At 49.8% G+C, this 13,833-nt stretch overlaps 1 protein-coding gene across 1 annotated transcript in view; it reads left to right on the top strand.

The window, feature by feature from the left end:
• LOC144168711 (heat shock protein 60A-like) overlaps positions 1–13,833 on the top strand; it is a 32,251-nt gene that overhangs the window by 5,192 nt on the left and 13,226 nt on the right. The window contains exons 2-3 of the mRNA XM_077697656.1: positions 2,814–2,974; positions 12,450–13,144. Of these exons, the coding sequence (XP_077553782.1) occupies positions 2,822–2,974; positions 12,450–13,144 (848 nt within the window). The 5' untranslated portion in view covers positions 2,814–2,821. The remainder of the gene's footprint in view (positions 1–2,813; positions 2,975–12,449; positions 13,145–13,833) is intronic.

Below are 13,833 nucleotides of genomic sequence, written 5' to 3' on the forward strand. Positions count from 1 at the left end.
TCCTGTTGTCAGTGATGAAGAGAGGTGGGCAGCAGTTCCTCCCACTTGCACCTATTGTTGAGGTGACTGTGGATTGAATCTTTGCAAGAATCAATCCTGGCATTGCTGGTGGTCTGTGTACAGTGTGTAGAAACAGGGCGAGAACGGCTGCCATTGAGTGCCAAACTAGTTTACCTGCGCCCTCCTGCGCCGATCCTCTGTTGCGCCAAGCTCGCGTATCAGCGCCGTCCTGCGCCACAGATCCCAAGTGGAGCTACGAGATAGGACCACCGTGATGCTCTGTGCCTGAAAGTGTGGCTGAAACATTGTGTTTTCGGTTTCAATGCGGTTATGTTGTTTCGTGAAGGCATAAGAGTGGCTATGGAAGATGGCTTTTGCTTGGCTGTAAGACTGCAGGGACTAAGTGCCTTCACTTTTGGCCTATTTGTGTTGCATTTGCACGGTTCAGTTTTCCAGCGCCGGTCGCTGCACCACAGTCAATGAATGATAACCAAGTGTGAGGGAGAGAGAGAGAAATAAACGTTTAATAAAAACGAGCAAATTTGGTGCTAGATGGCAGGGGCACCAGCCCTGTGGGGGGCATCCTTAGTCCGGGATGCCCTGGTCCTGGCTGGCTGCTTGGGCTCTAGCGACGACTTCTTGTTGCGCCGCAAGGTCCGAGCTGGTCGGCCGGTCCACCCACTGCTCGTAAGTAGGGTTGGGGATTGGAGGTAAAGACAGGGATTGCTGGCATTCCCATACCAGGTGGTATAGGGTGCCAGGGGATGGGCAGTATGCTTTGCGAAATATTTTTAGCGTACTGTGACAAACGTATTGGAGCGTGCCTTGACCGTAGTTATCGTGAAGTGTTTTAGATATGTGGATGACTTCGTAGTTTTTGTGAAAGGGGACAGCAGTCAGGACAGACAGCAAATGGTAGAAAGAGTCTTGGGAATATTTAAGAATTGTTCAAAAGGCATCAAAAATCTAGCGATTGTCCTGTTTGCTTCTCTCTAGGTCCCTGTATTTTTTGGCTGGTAAAAGCGTTCTGTTGTGTGATCCCCTTCACTCAGTGCGTGAGGTTTACCCTTTGAAGGGTGATGTAACTCTGTGCACTCGCTGGGTCCGGAGGTAGATTACTTCACCCATTGCAAACTTTCAGATGTAGTAGAATGGTGTTCCTGGTTTGGAGTAGGTTCTAGTGCAAGGTAGAATGCTTAATATAGCAAATAAATAGCTGGAACATAATCGGCCGGGGGCTGCCACCGAAGCTTGTGCCAGCCCCAGCCCAACGGCCTTCCTGGCTGCTCCAAGCCTGCTCCAAAAGGCAATTTTGCCTGCTCCCAGGACTCCACCCCCTGTAATTTTTTGTTCATTGTCTCGCCCTGAATGTGCGGACATGGGGAAGCGCTGACAGGAGCAACTGTAGCTGATGACTTGCACTTGCCTCCGACATTGGTGCACCGGGTTTTCAGTTCCATCCAAGTGTCTCAAAGGGGGGGGGTGCAATGTGTGGGCACATGTTGTACCACTTCGGAGCACCTGGAGCAGGTTGTGGCACCTCGTTACAGTCGTGGTGATATCCTTGGCCATTTTTGCCACTGCGTCCATTGCTGAGTCCTTCTCAGGCAGCTATCGCTTCCCACTCTTCATCTCGGAGTTCAGTAGGAGAAACCCCGTGTCACGTCGTCATTTGGTCGTGCCCAGACGTATTGGAATCGCATAGAACTCGTCTCGTCCTTCATTCTTCCCAGAATGGGAGGGCGTCATCTCTAGTCCCCCAAGCAGGAGACCCAGTGGACTGAAGCTCCCCAAAAAATGGCAGCATCGATGATGGCAAGGGTGTGGAGTACGGGGACTCGAAATGGCATCCAAGTTGCGTCCCCCCGAGTGACATGCGATTTGCGCCCCGACCGTCATTCAATTTGAGCCCTGAGTGGCGCCTTGATTATTCCCTGAGTGAAACTGCAACTCACGGCTCGAATCGAATTTCGCTTGATGGTGGTGTGCGCATGCATGAACGCGGGCAGACATTGGGAGGTCCTACGGTACTCCACATCGTTACAGGCGTGGAAGTAAGCTGTTTGACTCTCAGGTACTAACTTACGATTGTAGCCCAATGGGAAAGACGGCTGACACTAACTCTGTCTGGTCTACCAGACACCGGCTGGAATCCTGCTGGTGCCTGTGGGATTTTTTGTGATTGTAAATGCTATGCGCATGCACGCGGACGGATGTTGTGCAGTCCTAAGGTGCTCCGCACCTGAAACAATGGCAGTCTTGCTGTCTAGGTGTGTACAGTGCAATCAGCACCACTTTTGGGCCTTCCTGGCGGTGTTTGTGGCCACTGCCAATTGTTCTAGCAGTTCACCCCCGTGGTGGGTTTCATGCGGGAGAGCCTGCATGAGGGTAGCTGAAGGGTTGTGCAAGGAGTGCAGCATTGCAATCCAGTGAGCAGGCAGTAGCGAAGAAATGGGAGCGTGGAAGCTTGCGGGATGGCCAGTGAATCGTTTTCTGCCGCCTTGAATTTCTCCGTCACACTCGAAGTCCTCAGCAGCTGACAAGGACCAAGCCAACCGGTCTTGCCTGCAAACACAAATGCGCTGCCGGACAGACATTTTATTTTGCTGCGAATTTTTCCATGCTGGGAGCGTGACAGCAGACGGAGGGCGTGGTTGGCCCCTAAGCAGCTCTGCTGTTAGAGGTCTGTTCTTAACATTCATTGCCGCACCTTGTTTTGCATACAGTGGCATGATTGTATTTAGAGTGTTTTTCAACAACCTTCCTGTCTGTGAGAAAGGGAGTGTGGAGCAAATGCGGTTCTCGCCGTGCAGCCGCTGCCATGTACCGCCGAGTGCCCGTGCGCGGGTGGGTGTCCCAGGCCCTGCGCCGCCACTACGCCAAGGACGTCCGCTTCGGCCCCGATGTGCGCGCCGCCATGCTGCAGGGCGTCGACGTGCTGGCCGATGCCGTGGCCGTCACCATGGGACCCAAGGTGGGCTGCTGCTCTGTTTCTCATGCCCCCCTTCTTCTTTTGACGAGGCCGAGGAAATGGAATGGAAGTGCTTATACAGCTGACTCTCGATAATTCCTAGTTGCTTGATTGGAATTTTGGGTTAATTAGACTTAGTGATGGGCTGGTCCCGGCAATGGTACGTGCAATCCAGTGGCAGAAATTTATCGATAATTGCTAGATAGTTGCTAGTTAAATCGGGAGTTGTTCCAAGTAGAGCATGGAGGTGACCACCACTTTTCGACAAAATTCAAATTGTCTAGCACAAAAGCAGGGCCGTGTTCTGTACCGTTGTTGGCGGCACTGCAACTGACTAGCCGATGAAGCGACAGGCCAGTTAAGACACGTGTCCCCGCAGGGGGCACCTTGTGTACTCAAGGTGTTTTGGTGAGTAGCGCCACCACGGTCCCGAGCTCCGCAGGGGTGCCTACTGCCATAGGCACTTGGTGTCTTGCAACACCACGGACCCGAGCACATGTGGGTTGGACCCACCCACGTTCCGGCTGTGCGTGGCTTTGCCGTGTCCGGGGAAAAGGGGAACCTGGTGGCTGAGCCAAAGTTGGGGTTGTTTTGGACCTTTACGGCCCCCCAGCAGCGGCAACACTCCACTTTGGCCCCCGCTTCTCGCAGACGGTACCCCCGGTCTGACCCGCCCGGGGGAAATCAGCCAGTCGCCTTTTCCTCTCTTTCTCTTCACTCTTTCACTTTCCTATCTCCTCTCCTACCCCTGTCCTGTCATCTCCTTCCTTCCTGATTTCTACATTTTTCCTGGCGGCAAGGGTTAACCCTGTGCAAGGATATCAACCTTGGTACCAAGTATAGGGTTATAGCGGCAGGGTAACGGTTAGCGTGTACTCTAACGTCACGTTCCCTTGTTGGGCTCGGTGGTGGGCGACCGGCTCTGCCGCCGAATTGATTCCATGCTCATATGGCTTTTTCTATCCCCCCCAAAAAAACCGATCGGCCTTCTAAAAGGGGCCGCACCGAGGTAACACAACTGAAACCAGTCTCCCAAGGTGAAACTTTCACAAAATACCTGGTTATCCACTCTGAAGATGAAAATGCACCACTTGCTAAAAAATCTGTCTTCCTCATTGCAAAGTGCCTTGAAAGCGTTGTCGGCCGGGATTACCAAGCTAAGAAACTAGCCTCTGGTGATCTGCTGGTAGAGGTGCAACGAAAAAACCAAAGTGAGAACCTACTAAAACAGAACACCCTGGCTGAACTCAAAGTAACGGTCACACCGCATCGTAGCCTGAATACAACGCAAGGCGTGATCTCTGAGAGGGAACTGCTTCACGAGACAGATGAGGATTTGCTTGAAGGACTGAGGGACCAGGGCGTCACGGCTGTGCGGCGGATCACCATGCGTCGCGCAGATGAGGAAATTCGAACTAAGCATGTTGTTCTGACCTTCAACCGTCCAACGCTTCCTGAATCCGTCCATGCAGCCTTCATATCCTGTCCAGTACGCCCCTACATACCTAGTCCTCGAAGGTGTTTCAAGTGCCAGAAGTATGGCCACGGAACTCAGTCTTGTCGTGGCCGACCCACCTGTGCTCACTGTGCACGTGCTGACCACACCAGTGATGACTGCAAAAAAGAACAAGTGAAATGTCCAAACTGTGGGGAACCACACTCTGCGTATTCACGTGCATGTCCCGCATTCAAAAAGGAAAAAGAAATAATTCAACTCAAAGTCACTGAAAACATAACCTTTGCACAAGCACGCCTGAAGCATGCCCTGCTTTCAGGCAGAAGTTACGCAGACGCTGCTCGCCGGGGATTGGAGCGTCGTCTGGTGGATGCGGGCACCCAGTGCAACCTGGTCCCGCCACAGCCCCCCGCTCAGCAGCAGACAGTTGCTCCCGTGACTTCTGCTGCTACACCCTCCTCTAGTGCTATGCCTAAGGCTTCCAGCGCGACCACCTGTGCTGCGCCTAAGGCCTCCAGCACGAGCTCTGGTGCTGTGCCTAAGGCCTCAAGCACGAGCTCAGTCCAGATGAGTGATGATCTGGCTCCATCCCGGGCATCTGCAAAACAGCAGAAGGCTGCTCCTGCGGTCACTGCTGTTGCAGCAATGTCCAGTGCTGTGGCTGCGGCCTCTAGCAGAAAGAGTGTCTCCACTGACACTTCTCCTTCAGAAACCTTGGATGAGGCCATGGATGTCTCTCCAAGCACACCTTCTTCTGAAACACAACAGGAGCGCCGCAGTTCCGCTGGTCGGGGTAAATCAAACAAACCAAAGTCGTCCAAGATCACTACACCGGGAACTCACTCGGCGACCTAAGTAAACTACTCAAAGGGCCCCAAAAACAAAACTCCCTCACTAATGACCCTTTTAATGGAAAAAGAACATCTCATGGTCTGTATTTCTCTTCTCTTGGTATTTATGGCTGCTGAAAGTGTTATCCAGTGGAATTGTAGGGGGCTGTTGAACAACCTTGACGATATATATGATATACTCTCAAATCACAAACCGAAAATACTGTGCCTCCAAGAAACACACCTACGCCCATCTCAGACAAACTTTTTAACACAATACACTATATTTCGTAAAGACAGACTGAACTACCACCATCCGTCTGGTGGTGTGGCAATAATAGTACAAAAATCTGTTGCCTGTCAACACCTGTAGCTACAAACTTCACTTGAAGCAGTTGCCATTAGAGCCATAATTTTTGATAGACTAATTACAGTGTGTTCTCTTTACATTCCACCGGACTATCGTCTATCCAGTGTCGAATTCGAAAACCTCACCAATGAGCTACCTGAACCCTACTTAATTATTGGGGATTTTAATGCCCACAACCCTCTCTGGGGATCTGCGCGAGCTGATGCGCGAGGGCGGTTAATTGAAAAGTTCATCACATCATCCGGCAGTTGCATCTTTAATAAGAAACATCCAACATACTACAACCCGGCCCACAACACATATTCTGCAATAGACCTGGCAATTGGCTCCGCAATTTTACTGCCCACCTGTGAGTGGAAAGTAATTAACAACCCCTATGGCAGCGACCATTTCCCCGTAAAACTACTAGCTATAAGCAATAACTCCCAAGACACTGATTCGCCTCGAACTTTTAAACAACATGCAGCTGACTGGAAAACATTCAAAGAACTTTCCCGACTAACCCCTTCACTAATAAGTCATTTAGATGTTGAAGCAGCCAGCTCACTTATTACGGCCCATATTCTTCACTGTGCTCAAAAGAGCATTCCAGAGACCACTCGTAAAACCCTCCCCAGACCTAGACCATGGTGGAATGAGGAGTGCAAGCGTGCACGTTCCGAACAGAATAAAGCATGGGCACTCTTACGCCGCTATCCTACGGCAGACAACCTGCTTAAGTTTAAACGGGCAAAAGCCAAAGGAAAGCGGACACGGCGCTTAGCAAAAAACGAAAGTTGGACAAGGTTTATATCGTCTATAAACTCTTACACAGACTCTCGCAAAGTATGGACTAGGATAAAGAAACTAAAAGGCTACAAGACCAATCCTACTCCCCTGGTAAATAGTGTGGGTAACACAATAAAAGACCAAGCAGATGCTCTCGGCAAACATTTTGAACACGTATTCAGTTCCTCTCATTACACTCAAACATTTCTCCAGCACAAGAAAGCAGCTGAGCGCCAGCCCCTTTGTGTGAACCAACGCTCAAATGAAGGATACAATGCCCCATTTACGATGCCCGAACTAATTACTGCATTGTCCACATGTGGTAAGTCAGCCCCTGGAGCTGACAGAATCAGCTATGAGATGATCAGGCACTTACACATTGACACACTTTACACAATACTCTCTCTCTTTAACAAAATATGGCAGAAAGGCCGCTTTCCAAAAGCATGGAAAGAGGCAATCGTTGTACCTCTTCTAAAAGAGGGGAAAGAACCATCCTTTGCTGCTAGTTACAGGCCTATTGCCCTGACCAGCTGTTTGTGTAAGCTCCTGGAAAAAATGATAAACCGACGACTTTTTTACTTTCTGGAGTTTCATGGTGTTCTAGACAAAAATCAGGCGGGGTTTAGGTCTGGGAGATCAACTACAGATAATCTGGTTGCGTTTGAATCGTATGTTAAAGACGCTTTTGTCCATAAACAGCACTGCTTCTCTGTATTCTTTGATATGGAGAAAGCCTACGATAGAACGTGGCGATATGGCATTCTATTGGACTTGCAGTCGTTTGGCCTTAGTGGCAATATACTCAATGTTATTCAAGACTATTTGTCTGATCGCACATTTCGTGTCCGTGTGGGGACTGCCCTGTCTAGAACATTTGTTCAAGAAAATGGCGTACCCCAGGGAGGAGTGCTGAGCTGTGCACTGTTCATTGTTAAAATGAGTTCTCTTAAAACTGTGTTGCCCCGGACTGTTTCATACTCTGCCTACGTTGACGATATCCAAGTTAGCTTTAAATCCTGTAATCTGTCGATATGTGAACGTCAAATCCAATTAAGTGTCAACAGGCTGGTTACATGGGCTGAAAAAAAATGGTTTTAAGTTTAACTCTGATAAAAGTGCTGTTGTTGTCTTTTCTAGGATACGCGGTGTACAACCTCTTCCTTGTATCACGTTAGGAGGTCAGCCGATACCAGTGAAAACGGAACACAGGTTCCTAGGTATTTTGCTCGACCACAAGCTCACATTCATACCGCACATTAAATTACTAAAAGTAAAATGCCTGAAAACAATGAACATTTTAAAGGTACTATCTCATCAGTCCTGGGGTACGGATACAAAATGTCTGCTAGCACTTCTTAATAGTGTTGTTAGGTCAAGAATAGACTATGCCTGCATTGTATACCAGTCTGCAACAAAAACAGCACTCAAAATGTTGGACCCAGTATACAACCTGGGGCTTCGCTTGGCCACAGGGGCATATCGAACAAGTCCTATTCCATCCCTTCACGTCGAATCAAACCAGTGGTCTCTAGGGTACCAGCGCGCCTACACTGCTCTGATGTATGCCGCAAAGATGACTTCTTTGAAGGAACACCCTCTGAATACCATAATGAAAAATAACACAACTGATCATCTCTTTAAAAACCGACCATCCATAGCTCCACCTTTCCCGCTGGCAGTTTCACACCTCGTCAGCGAGTTTCAAGTTCCTCTCACTGATGTCTACTGTACCTCAGTTCATGATTTGGTCGCTCCGTGGGACACTTTCCCAATTCACTGTGACATGTCCTTTAGAGAAATTCAAAAGAAAAATGTACCAAACTTTGTCATCACTCAGCATTTTCTGTTCCTCCGTGACAAATACAAGGCAGCTGAATTTTACACAGATGCTTCAAAAACTACCACAACCGTATCCTGTGCTGCAAATGGCCCCCTACTTAATATATCCAAAACAATGAACAGGAACACAAGTATATTCACTGCAGAGGCCTACGGTATTCTACTGGCTTTGAACCACATTCTTCGAAACAAAGTTAAGAAGTCAGTTATATACACAGACTCTCTCAGTGTCGTCTCAAATCTTTCATCTCGGAAGATGAGTAGAAACCCTACTTTTAATTGTGTTTTAAGAGCTCTCCACTCTGTTTATGGCCTGAAACTCATTGTCACAGTTTGCTGGGTTCCTGGCCACTGCGGCATTCCTGGAAATGAAGCTGCTGACCGTAGTGCTGCAGCTGCCGCCCTTCGAAGCAGAATAGACGTAAACAAGGTCCCATATCAAGATCTGAAACCTTTTGTAAAAAGAAAGCTGCGGGACCACTGGCAGCAACAATGGGACAGAGAAGCAGAGAACAAACTACATGTCGTTAAACCCAAAATAGAAAAGCCCCCTGCTGAAAAACATGACAGATTTGTGGAGGTAGCCCTATGCAGATTGAGAATTGGCCACACACACATTACACACTCATACCTTTTAACGGACGCAAACAAGCCACACTGTCATCGGTGTGGGGAGCAGCTCTCAGTTCTGCACATGCTCATTGAATGCAAGATGTGCAACACAGAGAGAAAACGTCACTTTCAAGAAATATACACTCATTGCATACCCTTGCACCCTTCAATATTTTTAGCAGATAGACCCATGTTTTCTTACAGAAGAGTCTTTAATTACCTTGCCGATGTTGACTTCTTGAAGTACATAACATACTCCCCATGATCTCACTTGGCCTCGTGTTCCGTCACAAAACAATGGCGGTATTGTGGGGTTTTTAACACCTTGCATACCAATATTTCTTACTTTTAATTATGGCCCTATACACCAACTTCCATAGTTTAATTTTGATGTAGTGGATTTTTTACAGATTCCATTTTAATATCGTCTCATAGCATCCCACCATTGTCATGGCGCTCTTTGCCCTCGTTGGCCTTGCGCCATAAAACCCTAAATCATCATCAGTTAAGACACGTGTCTCTTTTTTGAGGTTCTCAGCCGGCTTTGTTGCACAGTGGAAACTTGGGCATGCTGGTTTTGATACTTTATGAAAAGACGGCGTCGCAGAATGGAAAAAAATATGCAGGAGACTTTGTTGCACACAGCACTGTGTGAGCGGTTTACATACCTGCCAACTCTCTCAATTTTCCCAGACTCCCGATTGTACGGGAGCAGTCGTAAATGTCCCGAAAGAGTGCCCCAACCACGCTGCGACTGACTCTGTCGGAGGGTCAGCGAGCCACGCAGTAGTAGCGCACTCAAGCCGCAACTTGTTCCGCAACTGATACGCAGTTTGACCTTTTGCTGTTGGTTTTAAAAATTTATTTATTTATTTATTTTAACATACTGCCAATCCCATTTGGGATTTTTGCAGGATTGCCACCTGGCTGGCAAAATATGAACAAAAGCGCATTTTTCTCGCAGAATGGTAGATGGCACGAGGGGCTTGTTAGTTAATTGTAACAACCAGCATGGTTTTCAAATCTGCCCTTGAATGTAACGATAGCCGGCTGTCAATGCTCTATGGGCGTAATCTGAAAAGGTTAGTGGGAAAGGTCGGAATGCCCATGCAGTGCAGTTTGAGCAAGGAAAAGCATGCCTGGCACCTCCAGCTTTGTTGAACTTAAGCAGCAGATGGGGAATGGCATCGCTCTGGGCAAGCTTGTACGCTTCTGTGGGCGTGCTCGCATTGCGATGCTTTGCTGCAGGACACAGAGAGGACACTGCTGAACTGGCCCAGTGCCTGTCGGGGGTAAAGCGAGCTCCGAGACCGTATGAATCGTGGGCGCTGACATGATACAATTCCCATGGTTGCCAGAGCAATTGCATTCAGCCTTCTGTAATTATTTATCTAAAACAATGAACTGAAGGAAAATGGTTACACACAATTGCCTCAGTAATTAAAACTAGCTTTATAAAAAACTTTTAGTGTAATTAAGCTTTAATTAGCAAACAGAGTAAGTGCAAACAAAGAGTACGTTCAGTTTTGTTTTCGATTTTCTTTAAGTGTGCTAGGAAGTGGCGAGGCCCTTGCGCAGTGTGTGTGTGTGCAGTCTCCAGCTCAGATCTGCGTGCGTGCAAAACGTGTACAACGGGAACAACTCGGATGCACACGCTGAGCAACTGCCTTCCTGGGCGCTTGCTAGGCTGGCATCCATTTCTTCATGTTAAGCACTTCATCTATGGCCCTGAACTGACGCTGGAAGAGCGATTCTGATCTGAACTTGGTGACCGCAAGTTCACTACAGGCTACGGAGTGGCAGCCAGTGGTCGTTCCCATTGGAAAAGAAACAAAAGGAGCTTTTATAATCGTTCCATTTCAGTTTTACTCATGGAACGGCTCTCCGTGCTTCGAACTTTAGCGCAAACCTTCGTGAAGTTAAATATGTAACGAAGTGAGGTTTCTTTTTTTAATCAGTCACAATAAGTCAATATTCTCTCCTCGCGCGCTCTGTGCGGCAAGTTACGCCCCCATTCAGTCCCGCAAGCTTTTCCTTCGAAGTGGTGGAAAGTAGCTAGAACTTGAAGAATACAGACAGAAAGGAAAACGGGAACGCCGCTGACTGTATTTCTTCGCATACTCCCTTGGCATGCATTCTGCCACTCCGTTGGCCTGCGATCGACCGTGCTCTTTTGTTCCTGTGCTTCAAAGGGACCGCGACTCACCGGCAATATGAGCGTTGGCCCATGTGATAACGTTTCTTTTTTGTGTGTGTGTGTATCAATAACGGTTTCACATTCAGCTAAAGCCACAGTTCACTTCACTTCATTTGAAAAGCATTGAGCGCCTCGCAGAATGTCACAGAATGGCAAATAAAGCGGCACAGCGCAAAAATGCACGGAGATCATGATGGAGATTCATTTTTAAATGCAGAGCATTTCAGTAACTCGCGATGTCACCCGCGTTGACGTCCGTAGTCGTAGTCCGCACCCCTCCCCCTACACTATATAAAAAAAATACTATCCGGCGCCTGGTTTCGATTCCTCGACCCTGCGGGCGGAACGCAATGTACATGGTGCTCTACCCACTGCGCCACAAAGCCGACACAGAAGGGGAGGCTACGAACGCGCCTTATATCCTTGACTCATTCAAATTACTGCTGACGAGCGCTCTCTCGTCAGCAGTTGCCACAAGTGCAACAACATTAACGTAACGCAAACTACTTAACGTCGTGCGCCCCCGGAAATGCTTTGCATTTGATCGTGCCCCTCGCGAGGGGGATGTTTGAAGCTACCTCTTGCAAGACCGAGTGCAACCGCCGAAAACAAGGTCCCACGAGCGGCGCGCGCGCCGTGGACTGGTGGCGCCATCTGTCAGCTGCGACGCGAACTACCATCAAGGCAGTCAGAAAACCGAACGCGCGAAATACAAACTGGTTTGCTTTTTCTGTGCGTCTCAGTGCAGATCACCTGATTCCTTGGCGTCCTCACGCAAGCGATCAGTCGCATTCGAGCTTAAGTGTTGTGTGAGCGTTGCCACATCTTGTTCAAATAGTATCAGTACATATAAGTCACACGCTAAACCAAAAACACGTTGGTTACCTACCCACAGGAGATAAACTACGCAATGCTGTCGATGCCGCCTACACAATATCCGCCTGGCCAGCCGGCTGCCATGTTACAATTTCTCCCGTCATGCTTTGCTAGCCGGACGCGGAAACGCCACAGCAGCACGTTGCCAGGTTAATACCCTTCGCTTTCGCCATTTTTAGTAAGCAAAAGCTCAGCTGGCAACCTTCAAATCGTTGCATCATGTCTGCCACTGTGTGTCATGCAGTTCCAATGCATTGGCTCAGCGGCACGCTTTCCCTCTAGAGTCAGTATATTATCTCTGTGGTCACTGTTCGTGCTGAGCATGCACTTGAGAACAACTTCTGCAGTCCGACAGCACGCTGACCCTGCCACTCTTTTGTGCGAGATCAGAGCTGAGGCTTTGAACTCCACGTGTTGTCGTCTGCTTGGAGTGTTTGTCTTCCATAGAAGTAAATGGGAAAGGGAAAACACCGCTGCCTTGCGCCCCAGCGCCATGTTTGACCCTCCCGCCTGCCGTCTTTGCGCAGGGCCGCAACGTGATCCTGGAGCAGTCGTGGGGGTCGCCCAAGATCACCAAGGACGGCGTGACGGTGGCCAAGGCCATTGAGCTGAAGGACCGCTTCCAGAACATCGGGGCCAAGCTGGTGCAGGACGTGGCCAACAACACCAACGAGGAGGCCGGGGACGGCACCACGACGGCCACGGTGCTGGCGCGGTCCATCGCCCGCGAGGGCTTTGAGCGCATCTCCAAGGGGGCCAACCCCATCGAGATCCGCAAGGGGGTCATGCTGGCCGTCGAGCGGGTGGTCGAGGAGCTGCGCAAGCTCTCCAAGCCCGTCACCACACCCGAGGAGATCGCCCAGGTGGCCACCATCTCGGCCAACGGGGACAAGGCCGTCGGGGACCTCATCTCCGACGCCATGAAGAAGGTGGGCCGTGACGGCGTCATCACCGTCAAGGATGGCAAGACGCTCAACGATGAGCTGGAGGTGATCGAGGGCATGAAGTTTGACCGGGGCTACATCTCGCCCTACTTCATCAACACCAGCAAGGGGGCCAAGGTGGAGTTCCAGGACGCGCTGCTGCTGCTCAGCGAAAAGAAGATCTCCTCGGTGCAGTCCATCATCCCGGCCCTGGAGCTGGCCAATGCCCAGCGGCGGCCCCTGGTCATCGTCGCCGAGGACGTCGACGGCGAGGCCCTCAGCACGCTCGTGCTCAACAGGTGGGCACCTGGGGCCGTTGGGAGGGCTGTTCAAAGTCGCTTTGTCAATGCAGTCAAACCTTGATGTAACGAAGTTGGTGAAATTGAAACTTCACTACATTGAAATTCGCGGTTAAAATGAAGTGCTAACCGTGTGGAACAGTTCCTGCTAACAAAAACGTGGCTTGCGCACTTTTTGTGTTTGTGCTGGCACTGTCAGAGCCAAGGATTTTTTTTTAACCGCATTAGTTGGAGCTTAATCATCTACACGGGCATAACCGCATGGAGCATTTTCTGCATGCAACAACGCGCCTCGCGAGTCACAAGCACGCTGATGCATACGCGCAGGAGACCACTTGCGTGTTGTGGGTAGCTCAAGCGACCGCTTCTAACCGTTCTCTGAAACGCTACATGTGCGGCAAACGAAGTTACTCATGCAGGCAAGAAGCTAGTAATGGGGCCAAAATTACGCTGTAAAACGGCATCCGCAACGCTTAGGAAAGCACCCATCGAATATCCTCCGCGGTGGTAGGCCTAATCGTCTGGCGGGGCCAGCCGGCATCCCCGCACGCTTCTAATCTCTCGCCATAGTGTGAGCGCAACCCCATTGGCGAAAGTCGGGCTCCTCCCACTGCTGCACGCGGCGCGAGTCGCTTTCTGGCCGAGGCAGAAGCTGCCGCCTGTGCACTATTGCGGACGCAGCCGTGAAA

Source organism: Haemaphysalis longicornis, unplaced genomic scaffold, assembly GCF_048455015.1.
Source record: "Haemaphysalis longicornis isolate Haplotype H1 unplaced genomic scaffold, Haemaphysalis longicornis Haplotype H1 scaffold_2, whole genome shotgun sequence".
Taxonomy (NCBI): domain Eukaryota; kingdom Metazoa; phylum Arthropoda; class Arachnida; order Ixodida; family Ixodidae; genus Haemaphysalis; species Haemaphysalis longicornis.